The following is a 22118-nucleotide window of genomic DNA, read 5'->3' as shown; positions in this document are numbered from 1 at the left end:
ACCCCTCTTTTGATAACAATTATCATCCCCCTTTCAAAATGGAATGACCAATGCTGGATATAAAAAATGAATATCACCCCCACCCAAATAATGGTGTCTCCTGGAAATGAAGTCAAAACAGTATTGACCTTATTAATGTACACACAAGTATGACTCCTGGAGAAATGTAAAATCATTTTAACAAAGCAACCTAAGTCACTCAAACACACAGATCTATGCCATCAAACCTGTAATTTGAACTTCCCAAACATTTACACAGATTTAGAAGTTGCTATTTTCAGGCACTTAGAAAATCTCACTGATATTTATGCCATTGATTTTTTGTTTTATTTTTCACCATGCATTGTAAGAAATAAATTGACAGAATGTAATGTTACATTGGTAATAATAACACACAGTAGGAACTAAGCATAAACAATTGTCTTTGCTATTCTTTAGAAATCAGTGTCGGACAGGTGCTGATGATTGTATGTAATTTGCGAAACAATTAAATCATTCTATGGTTTCAATTTTATGCTAAAGTAATACATATTCATGAAACAATTTAATTTCTCTTTCTTATTACAGATGAGTTTTCAAATCCTTTGCCGCCAAGCAACATGCGGCATGCTTCAACAGAGGATGATTCTGGGTAAGCAATAAACCCTTTGACCTTGCCCCTACATGAAGCCTGGCTAGTCTTAAGTCTCGCAATCTATTTAGCCAATTGACTCTGATTACTTAATAGGCTAATGTTTTGTGAATATATTTGAATGATCTATTTCTTGAAATTCTGACTCACTCTTTCTTCCCCCCCCCCCTCAAGTATCCACATTTATTTGCTTACAGTATACTTATTTTGTATTTTCACCTTTATAAGCAAATAAAGATTAATTTAAATAATATATATCTTCAGATAATTGAAGAAATTTCATAGAATGTAATAGGGCTTTATGATATTTGATGTAAAATGATTCCCCCTATTCATCTCAGCATAACCTACATTTATGTTAAAGTCAATTCTCAAATTACAGAGAGTTTACACCTAACTGCCCTTTATTTTCCCCTATGATCTTGACTTTGATAAATATCTGGGTTTTATTTATTGACTTCATTGCATCATTATCATTTGAGGAAGTTTTGTTGTCTGAATTTCATCAGTTGCTTACACCCTTTCATGCTTCAATTTAGATACAGTATTAGACTATTTGGGGCAAGGCCATCTTTCTGTAGGTTACATAACATTTCTATGTACACATTACAAATGGGAAAAATGAAAAAAGCCACATAAATTAGCCAAGGGTGGCCTGGGATAAAGTTAAGTCCTGCCTTCTTGTTAGAAAAGATACATGTAGTACAATTTCCAAACCTAGTATTGTCTTTTCCAATAGTATTATTGTTATATGATGTTTCAAATTTGCAATATATTTACGATATTGCGCACCAAATGTGCATAATAAAAAATGGTGTCATGTATATTTAACTTGTTTGAACATTACTCCATGTTGTGCTTGAATGTTATTTCATTTAGGCTGACGAAGCTGTCTAATGATGACTTTCGTAAACTTTTGATGACTCCACGAGACACACCGGGTGAGGCTCCGCCTTCTTCCAGACCAACACAGCAGAAACCGTAAGTAGAGGGGAGCATTTCAATAATATCCAATTGAGCACATAGGGACGCATTTGGCAGTGATATGCTCTATTATTTATTAATATTATCATTATTATTATTATTATCATTATCATTATCATTATTATTATTATTATTATTATTATTATTATCGTTATCATTATTATTATTTATTCATTTTTTTGTCTCGCCTGCATAGCAGAGCAGATCTTTGGTCAAGTTGGGGGTATTTGTTGAATTACTATCATAACTTTGAAAATTTATGGATCTAGTTCATGAAACTTGGACATAATGTTAATCAAGTATTAGCGAACATCATGTGCGAGTTTCAGGTCACCTGACCATGGTCAATGGTCATTTAAGGTCAATGAACTTTGGCCGTGTTGGGGGTATTTGTTAAATTACCATCCTAACTCTGAAAGTTTACGGATCTAGTTCATAAAACTTGGACATAAGAGTAATCAAGTATCACTGAACATCCTGTACGAGTATCAGGTCACTTGACCATGGTCAAAGGTCATTAAAGGTCAATGAACTTTGGCCGTGTTGGGGGTATTTGTTGAATTACCATCCCAACTCTGAAAGTTTATGGATCTAGTTCATAAAACTTGGGATATAAGAGTAATCAAGTATCACTGAACATCCCCTGTGAGTTTCAGGTCACAAAACCAAGGTCAAAGGTCAGTTAAGGTCAATAAACTTAGGCCATGTTGGGGTAATTGTTGAATATTGCCATCATAACTTTGAAAGTTTATAGATAGAGTGAATGAAATGTGGACATGGGTGTAGTTGACAAGTCTTAAGTCACCGTTCAAATGTCATTTATGGTCAATGAACGTGGTATTATGTCATTATATGAATGGTGTTTTTGTGAATGATTATTTTATAGTAGTTTTCAAAGTTAGCACTGCTGCTATATTAAATCGCGTAATGCAGGCGAGACTGCCAGAGGCGTTCCACTTGTTTCTTTTTTTATTAGTATTATTTCATGAAACAAATAATCAGCAACTACTGTTATAAGCTACTACAAATCCTTGCATCTGATTGGCTAAGAGCAAATTAGTCAGTGAAAATCACTCACAAAACTTTCTATGAAAATGCTCCTCAGGTTGGCATTTATCATTCACACACCAACATGTGGGTTGGAAGGTCTGTTCACTTTGTCTGTTTGGTCTTGAATTTTAGTCAGTGTCCTTGTCATTCAGACTAAAGTATGTTTTAATGCTTTATGTCAAACAAGGTAGCACAGTATCCACTCTGTGTAATTATCAGGGCATATATGCAGAATAACCCCAAATGTTTGGGTAGAATTTTGTAAAAAAGAAAAATTACATGTGAGCAAGGTTTTTTCCACCTATTATTTTTTCAGTGACAATGTATAGGAGCCTAATGAAAATAAAAATAATTGCAATTGATTACGACAGTAGTTTAAAAATCACAGTCCACCCCATGAACAAGTTGATTTGATTGAATCAAGAAACATCAAACAACCCCACCATGAAGAAATTTAGTTAAAATGGATGTGAAATAAGAAGTTTTTTTGCATTTTTAAGCTAAACAGTGATATGCACATCTTGAGTGGTATGTGGAAGCTGATGACTTCACACTTAATATTCATTTTCATTTTATTTCAGTGCATATGTATGTGATGATAAAGAAGCTCTTGAATAAATGATAATATGATTGAACTTTTTTGTGAGGTTGAGTTTGTATTGATATGTAATTTATCAATTCATATTTTTTATTTTCAGGATTGTGAAGGATTATAATGAAGAGGATGATCCCAGGGCAAGAAGGCGCAAGAAAAAGAGGTGAGAATTGACTTATTGATTGTTGAGGGAAAATTATTATTCATAACACTGCTGTTAGAGATGACAGTCCATGGTTTTTAAACATGAAAAATGGTACTAATTATTATTGCATTGAAAAGCAGACAACCTACATAATTTAATACTCTAAAATAAAAAAAAATCTGATCAAAACCTTAAACCCCACTGTATGTCCACGGGCCGCGGAAGCAGGGGGGCTTCAGCCCCCCACTTTTTTCCAAAACCGTGTACAAAAACGTAAAAATGACCATATGATTGCAATTTTTTGCATGGTCAGCCCCCCCACTTTGAAAACCGTTCCGCGGCCTCTGATGTCTATTGTGAAATCAAGACTTTGGCACTCTATGATTGTTTCATGATGAACTTACAATCTTGGTTGCTCCATAGGTAAAGGGACTCAGTAGCTAATCTACATGTAATCACTGTTTCCATTGAAGTAATCATTATGTCAAATTTACAATTATGGTAAATTCTTTATAAAAAGGTTTCCAGATCACCGCAGGGATGATAGTTTGGTCCCATCACTGTAACCATCAGGGAAAACATTGCACACGGGCTCAGGGCGATTTCACCCTCGAAATGCTCAAAATAGCCCCGGAAAAATCCCCATGCACTCCAAAGTTGAAGCTTATCCAATGTATCAAATTTAGACAGTGGGTTATGAAAAGTAGCCCCCCAAAAATCAAAATTATATTTTTAACCTGGTTACCATCAGTAATTATTTGTTTTATTCTTTGTTTTCTTGCTCATCACAGTTACTATGCGAAGCTCAAGAAGCAGGAGATGGAGAGGGAAGAAGAATTGGCAAAGAAATACAGAGACAGGGTAAGCTCATGGTATATAGTAAAAATCAATTACAAGTCTAAAAAAAGTGCTTCTGATTGGTTGAAAAGCAAGTTGCGTTTGACTTTAGGAGTTGCGTTTGATTTTAATTCTTTCTGTGATGGGTCTCTGATTGGTTTAGCAGAGTCCGATTTATGAATGATTTGCATTCAATTGAAAAAACTACTCGACATTTATTTTTGGAATGCTCAGTCATGAATCATTTCATTTCTGATGTGCAAACATCTGTCCTCAATAATGAAATTGTTTTGAATAGAAATTTCTTCGGTTTCACTGATGGCAGGCAATCTTGATTTAATTTTGTTATTAAGGGGAAGGGAAAAATACATTTTCTGCCAGAACCAAAAAGGGAATTCTGTCATTGAATGTACTTAATATTTTGTTTGTAATATTGAATGAGTCCTTTTTATTTAAACAGATTAATTTCGTTTTATTTTGTGAATAGTGGAAAATTTTACAACTTTGTTGTTGATGTATTCATTTTGGCTACAGATGTTGTGTGTATATCTTCATGGACATTCTTAAATGATATAATAAAATCTTTTAATTGAAAAAGATAAGATAAAACATGATATTCCAGTTGTCGGGAAGGTGATAAAAATTTATCTCATGATTTCACAAATTCACACTTTCATGATATTTAGGGTCTACTGCAAAGGATTGCTCAAATGCCTTCACAATTCACATTCAAGCCTTGATAAAAAACTGGTCAACCGACAATCTTTGTTTAGTTCTAAATATTTGTTTATGTGTGCAGTTGATATGACTGTGAGCAGAATTATGGCAAGTTATTCTTTTTGATATTTCAATTTATTCCCATTTTGCCTTTATGAGACCATCTATGTTGACACCTGTGTTTTTGCATGGAGCCTTTGTCATTCAACATACATGTAGTTTCTGAATTCTTTCCTTTTTCCCCTTGATCTTGAAGGCTGCAGAAAGAAGAGATGGGAAAACGGATTACGATGAAACTGAAATTGTCAGCACAACAGCAAACTACAAGGCCGTAGCTCCTAATGCACCAGCGTGAGTATTACAAATATTGATGTGGTGTAATTTAGTCTAATACCAAGATGAAAATTTGCATAGATAATTTGCCATGTGCTCATAGTGAATAGATTATGGGGAAAGTTAATTCTACAATAGCAATGTGGCAAATATTTATTTATTTATACATTTATTTATTTTAGTTCCAGGCAATATAATAACAAACATGACAGATTAAAAGTTAATATTTTATTTTTTTGATTGGCAGAGATTCTGCAGCATCTAATAGGCGTAAGCAGCTCATTGAGGAGAGTAAATATCTCGGTGGTGACATGGAACATACTCACTTGGTGAAAGGTAAGCTTTTTCAGTATACCGGTATTAGTAATATCGTTCGGTATGAACTTCATACCGGTATGGATACCGCCGCTAAAATTTCAATATCGAAATACCGTCATACCGAAAGTTGAAAAAATCATACCGATATTTTTCTCGTGTATTGTCGTCAATGTTATTTTCACAGTAAAATAAAGCCAAATAAATGAGTTGTTTGCCTCTCTGTACATAGTTCATGAAATAATAGTACCGATAATCTAACCTCAAAATGAAGACATCGCCCCTGGACTCACTCATTCAATGAACAAGGTTATGATATAACCTTGTTCTCAGTTACATCTCCATGTGTTGCAAAATAAGGGTAGCAATGTTTTGCTTATTTTCTCTTTTTCTTTTGGACAAATGCTTGATTTTTTTACACTGTCTGTTTCCATTACAGCTTTTCATCATATAACTTGGCTCTTAAGTAAATTTGATTCTTTAAATTATTTTTTCTTAATTAAAAATAGAGATTGAAAAATGAAAATTTTCTTACCATATTACTTTCCACCAATAGAGGGAGTACACAAAAATATGCCCAAAATTTAAGTTTTTGAGCGCTCTGGTGAATACAAAAATTATTTACTGGTTACTACTGAAAAATAAATTGGCTGTATGGAAATTAGTAATTTTGGTCACAAAAGTGACATTTTAATGATTTTTAAACTAGTGTGTGCTGTGTACAGCACTGGCATACCATAGTCCTACCTGTAGATTCCCCACAGGCAGGATGGTTGCAGTGAACAAGTGCCTGGACTGATGTCTGAGCGTTGCAGCTGCCTTTGGCCTCGGATAGCCTCGCCGCTAGTACAGCGTGCGGTGTACCGATGCATGCAAGTAGCATAGCATGCGCGTGTGTACACAGCGTAGTACAGTGCACGATTCGAGATGGGGGAGCATTTCATGAAGAGTTTTTCAGTGGTTTTCAACAACAGGTTTGCATTCCGCCAATCAAATGCGAGGGTTCGCTATAGCTTGTAACATCTCTCTGTAAACAAACAAAAATAATCACCGCCAACACTCTTTATGAAACACTCCCTAGCCCGTCTCTTGACCACGTGGTGTTGTTGATGAACGAACCAACAAGAACAAGCGGGTTTCAACGAAGTGTCAACCTTGGGCCGTTGACAGACAAACCGCAGGGATTAAGACTTTTTTTTTTCTTTACGCAGGTTTTTTTTTCGGACAAAATAATAATCAACTCGTTTCAACGAATGGGTTTACATCCGAACCTTCCTTTTTTCTTTGGGGGGGGGGGGCGGCAGGTGTGACTTCCTTAAAATAATCTTATACCTGGGACTACATGTATATATAATTATGGCAAGTTTATAATTTACTTTTAGGCTTACTAATCAATAAAACTATGAATTATCCCCCCCCCCCCCCCCGAGACTCATGCGCATAAAGAGAAATGTGAATGGCTGTGATTCCCGAATCTCGACCTCCAATTTTTTTTTTCTTTTTTTAATAAGTCGAGATAGGAACTGTCAACTGTGAGTCCCGCTTTAGAAGGGACGGAGCACTAATATAGCAGGCAGTAAAGTAGAAATATAAAGAACGGGGAAAGGTGTTACGCCGTCCTTCTATTGTTTACAAGCAATTTATTTTGAGAATGATCTGTGAATTAAAGGAAGAAATTTCTCTGTGAATATTGTGTGAGTTGTGTTGGGTGCTGTTTCACTGCTGTATGTGCATGAAGGGGTCGTGAATAAACTGACAATTTAGATAAACTATTGGAATGATTATTTGTCTGTTTTACCGCTGAAGAGCTTTTCCTTAATTGTGCTTAACATCTCAGTCGTTACAATGTTTTTGGAGTGTAAAAAGCAGTCTCTAATAGCGCTATTTTTCTGAGAATAATTATAGTCGCTCTTCATCGAGAACGAATGTCAATAAATCAAGACATAAAGAATAGAAAGACCTGTTGATGATTTTGACCAAGGCATCCCACTCCCCGCTGGATAAAATCAGGGAGGGTTTATCATTCATCAGGGCAGCCTTTTGGTCAAATAAACTAGCTAGTTGACGGAGATATACGTATCTTTTCTGAATACCCAAATAACCCAATTACCCACATCATCAAAGAAACAGCAAAATACATTGTATTCCTGATTCCTTTACCAAATAAATCAAAATGATGGAAGCATAAGGTGCCAATCCCTCGCCTTAATTTTAAGTTAGTGTGTGGTTTTTTATTTTCCAGTACTAGTAAATAAATCTGACAACAGTGTAATTAAAAAAGAAAGACCATGCCTGTAATTTTCCTGTTAGATCCAGTATATATTTAGCTCATCCGAATAATTTTCTCACTCTTACCCATCGCTCTCGATATCACATACTTACGCTTAATTTCATAATGGAGAACCTCAACTTAATACCGAAAAAGGGTGCAACGTCTCCCGTTTGGGTACATTTTGGGTTCAAGTGTGGAGAAGATGGGAAAGTTATCAACCCAGACAAGGCCACTTGTAGAATTTGTGGACGTGATTGTGCTGCGAAAGGGGGGAACACATCAAACTTGATGTCTCATCTTAAAAGCAAACACCCAAAGCAGGCAAGTGAATTACGGCAACCTAAACGGACACCATCCACCGCCTCGACGTCGCAACAACCAACACTAGCCGATGTTCAAGCTAGGGCAGCAAAATATAGTCACGATGATCGGAGGTGGAAAAATTTGACAGACTGTGGGGCTAAGTATCTAGCCAAAGGGATGCTCCCCATGTACACGGTGGACAAGCCAGCATTTAGAGAAATGCTACAAGCATTTGACTCCCGATATACACTTCCCGGGAAAAAGTATTTTACAGAGACTGCTCTCCCGGCTCTTTATAACTCTGTTCGAACAAAAATTCAGAAAGAGGTCGAGGAAGCAGAATATTTTTCTGCAACAACGGACCTGTGGTCGAGTACAACCATGGCTCCTTACATGAGTTGTACTATCCACTTCATCTCCAAGGAGTGGAAATTGATCTCCCGATGTTTGGCAACATCTTTTTTCCCAGAAAATCATACCGCGGACAATATAAAAGATGCACTGAAGGAGACTTTTGCTGAATGGAATTTGGATGAGTTCAAACTAGCGTGCATGACAACTGACAATGGCGCAAATATCGTGTCTTGCATGGAAAAGTTGGAGTGGCCATGGTTAAGTTGCTTTGGGCACAATCTTAACCTTGCAGTAAACAATTGTCTGAAAAATAACACAGCCCGAACAAGTCATGCAATTGGGATGTGCAAGAACATTGTTGCTAGTTTCTCCCACAGCTGGAACAAACGACGGGAGCTTGCCAGAGCTCAAGCTGAACTTGATCTTCCAAGGCATTCGCTCATAGTGGTAAGTTAACCTTCTTTATTCATACTGAGATAAAATATTTTATTTTATATCCATTGCAAATTTCACATCTTGTAATTTAAATTAAGGGTATTTCCGGCCGTATACCTATATCTCCCTTCGTCAAATTATCAGTCACTGCATTTGTAGAATTCCATATTAGGTAGATAGTCCACAAGACCACAACTGATTGGAATTTTGAAGAAAAAAAGTTTTCAGTTGCCCCCAAAAATGTATCCAATATTCTTGACCCAAAAATAATGAAAGTTTCAAAGTTCACTTTTATAGAAAATTATGAAAAACAAATATGAAGAGACGTTACTCGCTGTATGATAATGCTTCGAGATTTGTAAATATAAGCATAGAATGATAATTGGGGTTAATAGCAAATAGGAAAACAAAAATTAATATAGGCCTACTGTACATTTTTACTATTTATTTATTCACTTTTCTTTCGACAGGACTGTGTAACAAGATGGGGAGCAAAACATCAGATGATTCGTAGAATGATCGAGCAGGCTCCGGCGATTCGTCGAGTAATTGCACAAGACCCAAGGACAACACACAATCTTAACTATGGAGTCATGTCTGTCCTGGAAGCAGTTGACAAAGCCCTATCTCCCGTCGCTGCTTTTACTGACATATTGTCTGGAGAGGACTATGTCACCTCATCATCCCTTCTACCAATGCTTGATCACCTTGAACATGATGCTCTAAAACATGAAGAAGATGAACCAGACCTTACAATGGCCATGAAAAGGGACATGCTGACCAAGATACTCCGTCAGTATGAAAGGGAAAGCATGCAATGGATGCTAGCTAAGTCAGCGTTTATTGACCCGCGTTATAAAATGAATCACATTGAAGATGAAGAGCGAGATGAACTAAAACGCAAAGTTATCGATGAAATAGTAACTCTCGTTTCTAATGTATCCGCCAATGATGAAACTGCACCAGGGGACAATGACCAACCAATGCCGCCCCCGCCTAAAAAAATGTCCCTCGGAAATCTTCTTGCTAAGAAAAGCACTGCGGCAACCCCTCGATTAACTGTCCGACAGCAGGTAAACAATGAAATCGATCGATACCTCGCTGAAGATACCGAAGATGGAGACCAAGACCCCCTACTTTGGTGGAAACTCAATGAAAGGCTGTTTCCATCTTTGTCAAAATTTGCCAAAAAATATCTTTGCATTTGCGCAACAAGTTGCCCATCCGAGCGTGTATTTAGCACAGCAGGGAATATTGTGACACCCAAAAGGTCGCTGCTCAAACCATCCAAAGTGAATATGCTTGTTTTTCTTGCAGAAAATTTGTAATCGTTGTATCAACTATTGCATAGACTTAATGATAGTTTAGAACTTTAGATACCGAACCTTTCCAGTGTTCTTTTTTTTATCAGTGTCTGCATGATTTACTTATATTCATTCATATACATTTTCAACTTATTTTTCTTTACAAGTTATGTTTGGACATAACGGAAACAAGTCAATACCATGGGCGCGCAGGTCTTGCTCTATAGCACCGAGAGCGTTAACTTTAGTCACGCATTCCTATATTATTTCTCATAATTATTATTTTATCCTGATTTTTCCTGCTCGCTTTTTTGAATTTCTACTTCTCGTTGTTTCCCTCTTTGTTGTAAACGAACAGGCAATGTCAATCTAAAGCTATAGCAGAGCAAAAAAAGGATAAATTCATGATGTTGTTGACTCTTAACAAGTCAGCAACATCACGAACTTATCTTTTTCTTTTTGCTCTGTAAATGAAGACTTTAAGCATTTGTGTCAATCGTATATGGATAATTAACATGTATATAATTTACTTTACTATTGGATTGCAGATGTTACAAACAACATATATATTTCTTTATTTAGAAAATAATTATGTGAACAAAAATGTTGGACGTTATTCATGTAAATAAGAGGCATATTCAATATGTGACACATTCACCATTAAATTTAAGCCAAAGCTGTTTTGATATGCATCGTTGTTGTTAAGTTGTACATACATGTAATAAATATTGAACATACAAGTACTATTGCTATCAACCACAGCCTGTTTCACTTCTTAATAATTCAAGAGAGGGTGAGCGAATGGGAGTTGATCATGAAATCAGGGAATTATGATTTTAATTCACGAACATGATGGTGGTGTGATGATGATAACGATGATTCATACAAATATGATTCATACAAATATTTTAAAAAAATAACGATGATTGATTATCAACTCAATGTTGGCATGTGTGAAAGATAGAATTAAGATTATTAAAATGAGAGAGAAAGAGTATTTATTGATGATCTGGACTTGTGGGCGAAATAAATAGAAAAAGAGAGGAAGATCGTGACTTGGAGGAGAGGATGTTGATTGTTTGAGGTAATTTATAAGAGAGAGAGAGGGATGAGGAAGGGGAGAAGATGGGCCGAGTGGAAAGAAAGGGGAATGAAGGGACTGTGGAGTTGAAGAAAAACAAAATCAAGAAAGAATAAATTTAAAGAAAGAAAAAGAGATGGGGTGAAGACTGCATGAGGCGGGGCGATACAAAAGAGGGGGGAAATGATAAGTCGAGGGACGTTAGACGAGAGAGAGGGAGAGAGGAGTCAACACAACAAAGACGACATCAGAAAAGTTATTTACGAGACAGACGTCTCGTAACTTTGAGGTCAACAAACTTTAAACTTTCGTCGAACACGTGTTGATGTGTGCGGTAGAGTCGGGTAGAGTAAACAAAAGGGGCGAATCTCCCCGAATGCGAATGAGTGGGGTTCGAACGAGCACATGGCCATGCGGCCAAGCTTTTGATGAATGGAAATTTACGCAGACGTCCTTTCAGCAGGGAATTTTGTGGTTGGAACTGGGGCGGCACGTACACACTTTTAGCATGCATGGCCGGAGCAGACTATAGCAGTGAGTAGGAGCGGAATAGGGACTATCATTTGGTAACTTGATTAATTGATTTCAGTGATTGTGCACTGCTTTCGCGCAAATGCTCAGGACTGTAACTCCTTCACGGAAGTTCAAAATCAATTTGGTGATGGAGAGAGAGAGCATGATCGTTAACTTTTGGTGAAGAAACATGTTGGCAATTTTTTTTTAATCAGGTCTGTTTTTGTTGGGACTTAGGATACGATCATTTGTTTTCTACTCTCTCGCTTTTAAACAAATCAAGATTATTTCCATTTGAAAATGACATCATTGACATGGCTCGAGTCTCGACTTCGTCATTTTCTTTTTATCAATGAAAATATTTTTTTATGTTCGAGAAAGTTTCTGTCAATGAGAACGGACCATGCTGAGCATTCCTCAGCTCACCGCACGCATCCAGTCTTTATCCGAGGCCATATTAGTCTAAACAAACATATATCACTGTTTGCGTAATGAATTGGGAGTTTTACACGGTATTAGTCGGTATACCGGTATTTAAGCAATTAGTAATACCGGTATTGAAAAAATCGATACCGAAATTATGCCCTGCTACATAAGGTATGTAAGAAGAAGAGTAGGAGAAGAAGGAGGAGAAGGAATAGGAGGAAGTGTAAAGGAAGAGCCGTGGTGTAGTGGTTTTGACTCTCGCCTTGGAAAAAGAGGGTCGTGTGTTTAAATCCCACCGCGGTCTAGCGTCCTTTGACAAGGCATTAATCCACATTTTGCCACTTTCGACTCAGGTGTTAAATGGGTATCCGGTAGGATGTGAAAGTCATTGTAGCTTGTCCAGTACTGTGTGCCTCAACAGCGACTGATTGGAATACTCCCCAGGGAGTGGAGAATGTGCACACATTGTGTGCGGGGATGACTTAATCCAATGATCGCAGTAATAGTATATCTGGAAAGCGCTTAGACACTTTGTACCGATGTATTAAGCGCTATATAAAAGCGTATTATTATTATCATTAAAAGGGGGAGTAGGCTGAATTGGAGGTGAAAGAAATGAAGGAATATACGGACAAGAAAGGTAATGAGGAGACAAAGAAAGAGGAGAATAATGAGGAGAAGATGAATGATGAAGAGATATAGAAAGAGGAAATCTTTGAAATCATGAAATTCCAATATTTCTCATTTTCTTGGTTATTTACATTATACTATTTCTCAACTTGTGGAAGTACAGATATTATATAATGATTTGTAAATGCAAATAATAAATTTGTCATTTTTAAATTCAATTCTAATATTTATACATATATATAAATTTGAAGTTATTATGCAAGGGGGGTGTTGATTGTATTGAATCAGTCCAGATGCAATCCAGATTATGACACACTTTGTGAAAATTTGAATGTAATTACTTATCTTTATGTGCAAAAACTTCATTAGTGACAAAAAAAGAAACCATTCAGTGTCTTTTACTCCAATGATCTGGAGTATAATACAATAAGTATTTTTGTTGGCACTTAAAAGTGATTTAATTGACCTTTTAATCCTTTGTATAGGTTCGAGCTGAAATCAACAACAAGGAGAGAGAAGTAGAAGATGTTCTGGAGAGTACTTACCAGACTAAACCTAAAGAAGTGTAAGTGTTTAATGGGGTGTTTCATAGGACAGAGTATACATGTACCTAAAGAACCTTAAGTGTAAAGGTGTTTCATAAAGCAGAGTAAGACTAAAAAGGTGTTAAGTGTGGTGTTCCATGAAGGAGAGTAAATCTAAAGTGAAAGTGTTTACTGGGTGTTTCATAAAGCATAACAAATGTAAATAAGTGTAAGTGTTTATTGGGGTGTGTCATAAATCAGGCAAAGGCTAAAGAAGTGTCAGTGGAAGCAATTCATGATGCAGAGTATACCTAAAGAAGTGTAATTATTAACAAGGGGTGTATCATAAAACAGAGTAAACCTTGAGAAGTGTTAGTGTTTAGTGTATACACATGCTCAGTCTTTGATGCCACAATTGCATTGTATTGACTACATATACAATATAGGAAGCTTAAAGTTTCTTAACTAGATGAACTCTATTGGTTCTTTTTTTTTCAGGGATGCTGAAGAAAATATCCAGTTCAAAGGCAGGATGGGTAAGTTGAACTAGCATGCTGTCAATTACTAGTTACCGACATACAATGTACTTGAGAGTGTGTGTTGATTAGAGATAAGTGTTTTGTGTATGGATAGAAATTGAGAACCGAACATCCCAACTATCAATGAAACATTTTCTGAATTTAACAAAAAAAAATTATGCATTTACTTTCCTGAAGAAAAGCTGGAAATGTCTTGAAAACCTTCAAAAGTTTTGAAAATGTGTTTGTGTTTTCTGGGATAGTACTTGATTGTTAAAGATGGCAAAGCATTCTTGTCATTAAGCATACAATGGACTTAGAATGTTAAGTCCTCTCATTTGGTCTTTCTGATGCAGACGTATATGTATGACTTCACAGAATATATAATCTAGTTTAAAACCTTCAGTAACTCTCAAATAAAAATCAAATCCAATAATTATTTGAATAAAGGGCCTTATAAAGTGCTGCTCACACACCATTCCATATTTGGGCTACTCAAACAATAATTCAATACCTCAGAATGATCAGCCTAGTTCATGCACTTCCTTGTCCTCTTGGCAAAATAAATGAGATTTGATGGCTTTCTTGAACTGTTCAAAATGCTATTATTGTTCTTATGCAGATCTTATTGACTGGCATGCATCCCCACAGACATGCCAACCGTTCCCTTTTTAGAGTATTTGTTCCTCTTTTTTGCTGTGAATACACCAATACTTTTATGATATGATTTGTTACTTTTGTTAAAATTTCCAATCATGGAGTATGTATTATACACAGCGCGTGACACTAGCGCCGGTCCGACGGTCCTAGACCGGTAAAAATCACTGCCGAGCCTGTAACGTGTTGCATGAAAAGAACAAGTAAATTCTTGCCCACAAGCACATGTTTAAAAGGGTGAATTATCAAGTTTTCAAGTAGTCATTTTACATGTTTTTTCACCAATCTCACTACAACAGGCTAGCGATTGTTACATTGAGACAAAGTTTTTTTGGTAAAATTTTTTTTTTCCTTCTAAGAATACTTTTTTTATGTTGTAGAAAGTTGGCAGGCCTGTCTCAGTGTGTATATGTTTTGTTAAAGGAGAATGAAACTCTTGGAGCAAGTTAGTTTTTGTGAAAGCAGAAAAATCAAAGAATAAGATCAACAAAAGTTTGGGTAAAATAGGACTAGCAATAGAAGAGTTATGAGCATTTGAATGTCGAGATCACTAATGCTATGGAGATCCTCCCATTGGCAATGCGACCAAGATCTATGATGTCACAGATGAACAACTCTCCCCTTTTGGACACTGAAAATATACCCCAAAACATCTCTTTTTGCTCATTCTAATCATATGACAAACGATTCATCAATGATATAATGTTGTGAAACCTCTGTACTTGTCCCCTCATAAAGAGAACACCTCACCTTGTGATAGACTCTATAAAAGTGAGAATATAAGTGAAATAAGTACTAAAGTAATGAGGGAGTTGTACGTGTGTGACATCACAGATCTTGGTCGCATTGCCAATGGGAGGATCTACATGGCATTAGTGATCTCAATATTTAAATGCTCATAACTTTCTTATTATTCATTAAATCTTCCTCAAACTTTCAACAATATGTTTCTTTGATTTTTCTCTTTGATATGGATTCAGCTGGTTTCAAGGGTTTCATTCTCCTTTAATAAAGAAACCCACTCAAACTTGATTCTTGTGTTTACTCAGTATCAAATAAACTCTAATCACATATCTATTCATTTGCATTGTGCTGCACTCGACCCAGGTGAGTTGAATAGGTACCTGGTATTGATCCATTCTTTGAATGCTTTAACTCCTACCTGGCAGCTCATTAATAGCTGCATTATGTCAATGGATCTGTCAGTATTATTTTTTTCAATATATGACAGACTATATTTTTCTGGTAATCCACAGCAAGGAACATCTACCGTATAGTATTCAAGATGCACCAGCCTCAGCGTAACGAGTCCTTCCTTCCTGGCCGCATGGCTTACCAAGTTGATCTAGATGATGAGTTTGCTGAGACAGATATCCCAACCACATGCATGAGAAGCAAAGCTGACTGTCCAACTGTAGAAGTAAGTTAAGGGTTTTCTAAAATTTGTGTCAGTCAGTCCCATACTTCTGACCCCCCTTTTCTACATTTTTACTTTATGGCAAATGGTGGTGATTTTTTTACCTGATTTAAGAAAGCATGAATGCTTGGAAGCAAGCAAGAGGACCAAGGGCTTAATGTCTTCTCAGAGGGACCTGGACGTGAGGTTTAATGCCTTACCAAAGGACACTAGCGCACCAAGTGGGAATTGAACCAGGGTCACCGGAATCTGAACCCCCACTCTACCGACTGAGCCATCGTGCCTCCATCTTGATTACTTTATACTCAAACCATGATGATACAAGAGCTTTACAAATTTTCATATGAAATGGAAACAAGAGACAGATAATGTCAGGAATGTCCCATGTTGGGGCTCCATTGTACACAATTTATGGAATTACTCTGAAAGCAATTTTTCTTCACTGCATGGGAGGCGCGGTAGCTCAGTCTGGAGAGCGGGGGATTCGTATTGCGGTGACCCGGGTTCGATTCCCACTTGGTGCGCTAGTGCCCTTTGGTAAGGCATTAATCCTCAGTACCAGGTCCTTCGGAGAGGACCTTAAGCCGTCGGTCCTCTGGTTTGCTTGCTTATAAGCATTCATGCTTTCTTAGCAATCAGGTAAAAAATCACCACCACCACCACAAGTTGATTAAATGCAATGTTAATATGCTTGCAATTATTTGTGAGTTCACAACACGGAATAATTTTCCTGGTATCGCATTGCAATTTGCTCCACATATTTGAAAGACTGCTATACATTAAGTCTTTTGTCTAGCATATTTTCACATAGGACTGTACATTACTTAGTTGAGAGCTTTTCTCTTATGACCAAAAATGCTATTCAAATTTGTAAAGCAAAATTATTCCCTGCAACATCATAGTTTTTGATGAATTAATTTGGGTCTTTCCATTGATGCCTTCTACCATCAACAAGTTATTTTTTAAGATTTTACTAGTACATCAAATTCAATATCCTTGATTTCAATTTTTAAAAATCACCTTAACATTCAAATATCAATTAATAGCTCATTTTTGCATGTATGATAGAGAAATATTTGTATCTTTACTTTGATTAAAATTCTTTTTGAAATCTTTTTGAGGATACTCTACTTATTGCCAAGTACTGTATGTAATGTGGTTTTTACTTTGCATTATAGTCACAAGCAACTCTGACTACCAATGACATTGTAATCAACAAGCTGACCCAGATTCTATCCTATCTTCGACAAGGCCAAAGAGGAAAGAAACTCAAGAAGAAAGAAAAGGGTCAGTTTTAATTTGTATTTTGACTTGCTGTATATTGTTTTGTTTTAATATATGTTCTTGGCAACACTAATTTGATGATAAAGAACATAAATTTGATTGTTTTTGATTAGTAGAAGCAAAAATAATGATGCTTTTATAAATTTGGTAAGAAATAGAATTTGCATTGGATTTGTAAGTGAAATCAAGTATTTGAGCAATTTTTTTGGGGGTATGACATGCACTTACAAGCTGTGGCCTTACTTTGGAACTGTGTAAATGTGGTCTCAAAAGTTGTTTGAGACTTAACGGAAAAAAAGTCTGGAAATATTGCAGCAAAATCTTTTTGCGATTTGGAAGTACAATGGAGAATGACAACATGTGTACATACTTAATGTTTAGCATCTACTAATAATATTTTGAACAAACTGACTTTGAATTGAATTTACAAATCATGATTTCTTATACATGTATATATAGCTTGCATGTTTGGTGTATAAACATCCACTGTAATGAAAATTTTATCTTATTGAATATATTTCATTATTTTTCAGGCAAACTGAAGGATGAAAAGATGGATAAAGCACATGTTGGAGAAGATAAGTAAGTAATTGTGGAAATATGTTCAATAAAAAATGAAAGATTTATGTCAAATCAAAATGCCAGAATAGGCCTTGTTTAGGGATGTTACTGTCATTTATCCTGTCAACTGTCACAAATGTTTACCTGAAAGACTATCTTGTGACTTGTTATTACTTCATATCAGTAGGCTGGATAATCACCAAACACGTAACTTGGGACATTTAACTGTAATTGTAACTCCACATGGGTTACTGATGCACTGGCGGTACATGTATAGATAGCCTTTTCCAGTCTCCTCATTATAAGAAAAATGAGTTGTTCTAAGCTTTTACTCTGGCTTATTCGCCTGAATTATTTTTGTAAAATATAACACATATTGCGGTTGTTTTGTTATTAAACTTTTACCAATCCATTCATTTGTCACAAAAACTGTAATTGGGTCTCTGCCCATGTTTTTCTAGCACACAGAGATAGGATAATTTTGATGGAAATTGTTTTTATTTTTGTTGCTGTTATTGTTTCCCATCAGTATCTTTGGTGATCTTGGAAGCTACCACCCATCTTACAACAAGCCCAAGGAACCTCCCAAACCCCGGGAGAAGGAGAAAGAGAGGGAGAGAGACAGAGGCCGTGACCGCGATAGGGAGCGAGACCGAGACCGACCCAGCCGGGATTACGAAAGACCCCGAGAGAGTGACAGGGACCGACAGAACCGGGACTACGAGAGACCGAGAGAGAGCGAGAGGGACAGAGACCGTGACAGGAATAGAGATAGAGACAGGGATAGACAGAGGATGGATAGGGGCCGGGATTATAGGGACAGTGATCGGGACCGTGATCGCAGACCAAGGTCAAGTTATTTTGAGAAACCTAAGGAGGCTGATGAGGTAAGTATGACAGAACTCAATGGGTACTGTTTGATAGTGTTGTGTTCCATAAAATAATCACCCTTTTCGTATGTCTGACTCCTAATTTTCTCCCTTTTCTCTTAAGCTTCATGAACTGTTCAAGCCATGATAATTAAAGAGAAATACAAATTTTCAAATGAACTAAAATAGCAGACACAAATCATATCTGGAAGATCTCACATATAGGGGTTCGGATGGACATACTTTATGAAATTGCTTAATAGTAAGAGACTTGATTAGTTTTTGATTTTTTTTGTGAAGGGCAAAAGCTGTTGTTTTTATTTAATTATCTATATACAGTATTTAATGAATGTATATTCAATACCCTTTTCCCCCTTAATGCTCTTTTCTTTTGTTCAGATACAATGTATATGTATTGTGTTGCTTTGAAATGATTGGAAGAAAATTTGTAATGCCAGCATTAATCATGGGTTATTGAAATTATCTTATATCTTGTAGGTATTTATATAGTGCCATCTGTCTAGAAATAATCAATTCTGAAGTTCACTATTGATATTGATGAGGTAATTAATTCTGCTATACATGTCATTACAGGAATTTGACAAGCCTCCTGCTGATAAACTCTTGCAAAGCATCAGTGAAAAGTTTGGAAAGGTGAGGACCGCTAGAAGGCCTTATGAAACAGTTTTTAGTCATTTGAGTAAAACGAAATACTCATATTTAAAAACATCAGTGCATGAGAGATATGTACCCGGTTTGTCATTATCTTCGGACCACTGATTAAAGCATGGTTCAACTGAACGCTGTTAAAATCTGTGGTAAAAGTTAAACAATGTGCATTATATGATTTGATATTCCGGTTTTACAAAAGTGAAGTGTCTGTTAGGTGTTTTAATTTGTTGATTCTTTGTGAAAATTGAATTTACTTCCCTTGATACATGTATATAACAGTCTCTTGGTACTATTTATGTTTTTCTTCTAATTGATCCTTTAAACACTCCATGTGCCTTACTAATTTATTATTGCATATAAAAAGCAACAAACAAAAAGTATATTGTCGAATTTTCTGCACATTTAATGCTGAAGAAGTGAGTTTATAAAACAAAGAAAAGAAAAAGAGATATTTTTTCATTTAAACTAAAGTAATTCACTAAACAGTTTTATTCCGTAACTGTTTTAAAGGGGAATCCAGCCTTGGCCATAAAATATTGTGTTGGGAAGGAGAAAAATAAATCAAACAGAATGGTGAAAGTTTGAAAGAAATCGGACAAGCAATAAGAAAGTTATAGCTGCTTTAAAATTGAGATCAGTAATACTATGTAGATTTCAAATTGGCAACTGGGTAAGTAAATTATGACAAGGGGCAAGGACAACTTTCCCATAGGCCATGTACTTTATTATCAGGGATTTGTGGTTTTCTCCTAAGTACCCATTCCCCTGGGGCAGTAATCTAAATATAACCCAGGTAGTATATTGTTTTATGTCCTCATGAAATAAAAATATAATTTGAAATAAAACTTTTTGTAAAAATGACATTTTAGCCATAATATGTAATGGAGTACATGGAAGAGTAGTCCTTGCCTTACATCACTATGACATCCCATATGCAGCCAATTTGAAGTCTCCATGTGTATAATGATTACCAATATTTACAACTTTTAAAAATTCATAACTTTCTTGTTGTTTGTCCAATATTATTAAAACTTTCACCTATCAACTTGTCTGAATTTTCTTTTCCTTGTAAAAACATTTTTTTATTTGGGTTGGATTCCCCTTTAAGATATGTACGATGTAATAAGGAACTGGAGCAGAGACAGACATTTCAATGGGATTATTCACTAAACTGACCTCGACAAGGCCAAATTGCGGGGGGGGGGGGGGGACTCCCAGGGCCTCATACATTTAGGCTTTAGTACACCTTCCATGTCAACATTGCATTACTGGACTTCTTTTTTTCATCAGATTCACTGTAATATGAATAGTTCATATTATCACTTTGTGTAATTCCTTTTCTCTTTGTGTCTTTGCAGCCTCCACCGGAAAAAGAGGATGAATCTCGCTTCAGAGCCGGTTGGGAAAATGATGATAAATATCCTTTTGTAAATCACCAAAGTTGCAATAATATTGTTCTAATGATTTATTTGGTATAAATCTTTTGCCAGAATTTGACCCATATTTTGATCCAGACAGTAAACCATTGCTGCCTGTTGGGGTACCAGCATCTGCAATCATTAAATATGTTTTCAATTGTGGTAATTATTATTAATTCTTTTTTTATGCCTCGGTGGTTGCTCTCGTTATTATGTTTGGAGTTTTCCGTCCTGTTATCCTTCTTGCGAAAAGAGCCATTTGATGGATCAACTTCAAACTTGGTCCAAGTATGCAGCATTGATGATGATCTGATTATTTTGGGGGGTATCAAGGTCAAAGGTCGCAGAGGTCTTTATATACCCCAAAATATCTCAAATTTAAAGCTGTATTTTTCTCAAATCACTGACCATTTAACAGAAAGTGCACAAGTCACCGCTCAGGAACTTATCTGCGGCACTATGTTACATTGCCAATGTGCACCTTACAGTACACTAGCGTTTAAATTCATATCACGACACTTCCTTATTAAATCCATATTGGTGCTTATTTGACAGCACATCTGAATCTGTTCACTTCAACTGAATGAACATTGTTCACCCTCCTTCATAGACACACATGGACACACACAGCACACCCACTCACACACTGTACAGCACACACTCACGTCTTCACCCATAAAACAACCCTCACACTGTTACACGGACACCTTGACAACTTTATACCAATTGTTCAGAGATACGCATGTACACACAGAGCCCACCCACCCACACCAGCACACACACTGTACAGCACACACCCACATCCTCACCATTAAAACAACCCTCACACTGTTACACAGACACCCAGACAACTTTATACCCATTGTTCAGAGACACACAGAGCACACCAGCACACACACTGTACAGCACACACCCACATCCTCATTAAAACAACCGTCACACTTACACAGACACCCAGACAACTTTATACCCATTGTTCAGAGACACACATGGACACACAGAGCACACCAGCACACACTCACGTCTTCACCCATAAAACAACCCAAACACAAACACACAGATTATCTCTCACTCCCAAATAAACTTGATAATTATTTGAATATTTAGAGCAAATAAGAGAAATATGAATAATAATAATAAACAAAAATTAAAAAAATAAAAAGTGAAGCATAATCATTAATTTCTGAGTTGTTGCCACATCATAGTATTGCATATTCTATCCCTCAATAACCTATCTTTGTTGAATCACCTCAAACTATGAAAGTGAAAATGC

The 22118-nt window shown here is 36.3% G+C and overlaps 2 protein-coding genes across 2 annotated transcripts; both read left to right on the top strand.

Moving 5' to 3' along the window:
- Window positions 1-570: 570 nt before the first annotated feature.
- LOC135154063 (protein Red-like) lies at window positions 571-21965 on the top strand. Its single transcript, XM_064099212.1, has 15 exons — window positions 571-631; window positions 1511-1612; window positions 3364-3423; window positions 4197-4266; window positions 5216-5310; window positions 5540-5629; window positions 12442-12466; window positions 13411-13490; window positions 13948-13985; window positions 15881-16044; window positions 17220-17328; window positions 17859-17907; window positions 18416-18773; window positions 19350-19409; window positions 20786-21965. Exons 1-15 carry the CDS (start codon window positions 600-602, stop codon window positions 20903-20905), a joined length of 1452 nt encoding a protein of 483 aa, XP_063955282.1. The 5' UTR covers window positions 571-599; the 3' UTR covers window positions 20906-21965.
- On the top strand, window positions 8003-10299 carry LOC129255963 (E3 SUMO-protein ligase ZBED1-like). Its single transcript, XM_064099288.1, has 2 exons — window positions 8003-8983; window positions 9442-10299. The coding sequence occupies exons 1-2, from the start codon at window positions 8003-8005 to the stop codon at window positions 10297-10299; spliced, it is 1839 nt and encodes a 612-aa protein (XP_063955358.1).
- Window positions 21966-22118: the final 153 nt, after the last annotated feature.

Source organism: Lytechinus pictus, chromosome 5 (assembly GCF_037042905.1).
Source record: "Lytechinus pictus isolate F3 Inbred chromosome 5, Lp3.0, whole genome shotgun sequence".
In the NCBI taxonomy this organism is placed as follows: domain Eukaryota; kingdom Metazoa; phylum Echinodermata; class Echinoidea; order Temnopleuroida; family Toxopneustidae; genus Lytechinus; species Lytechinus pictus.
The sequence above is the reverse complement of the archived record's forward strand: the minus strand, read 5'-3'. Positions and strand labels throughout refer to the sequence as shown.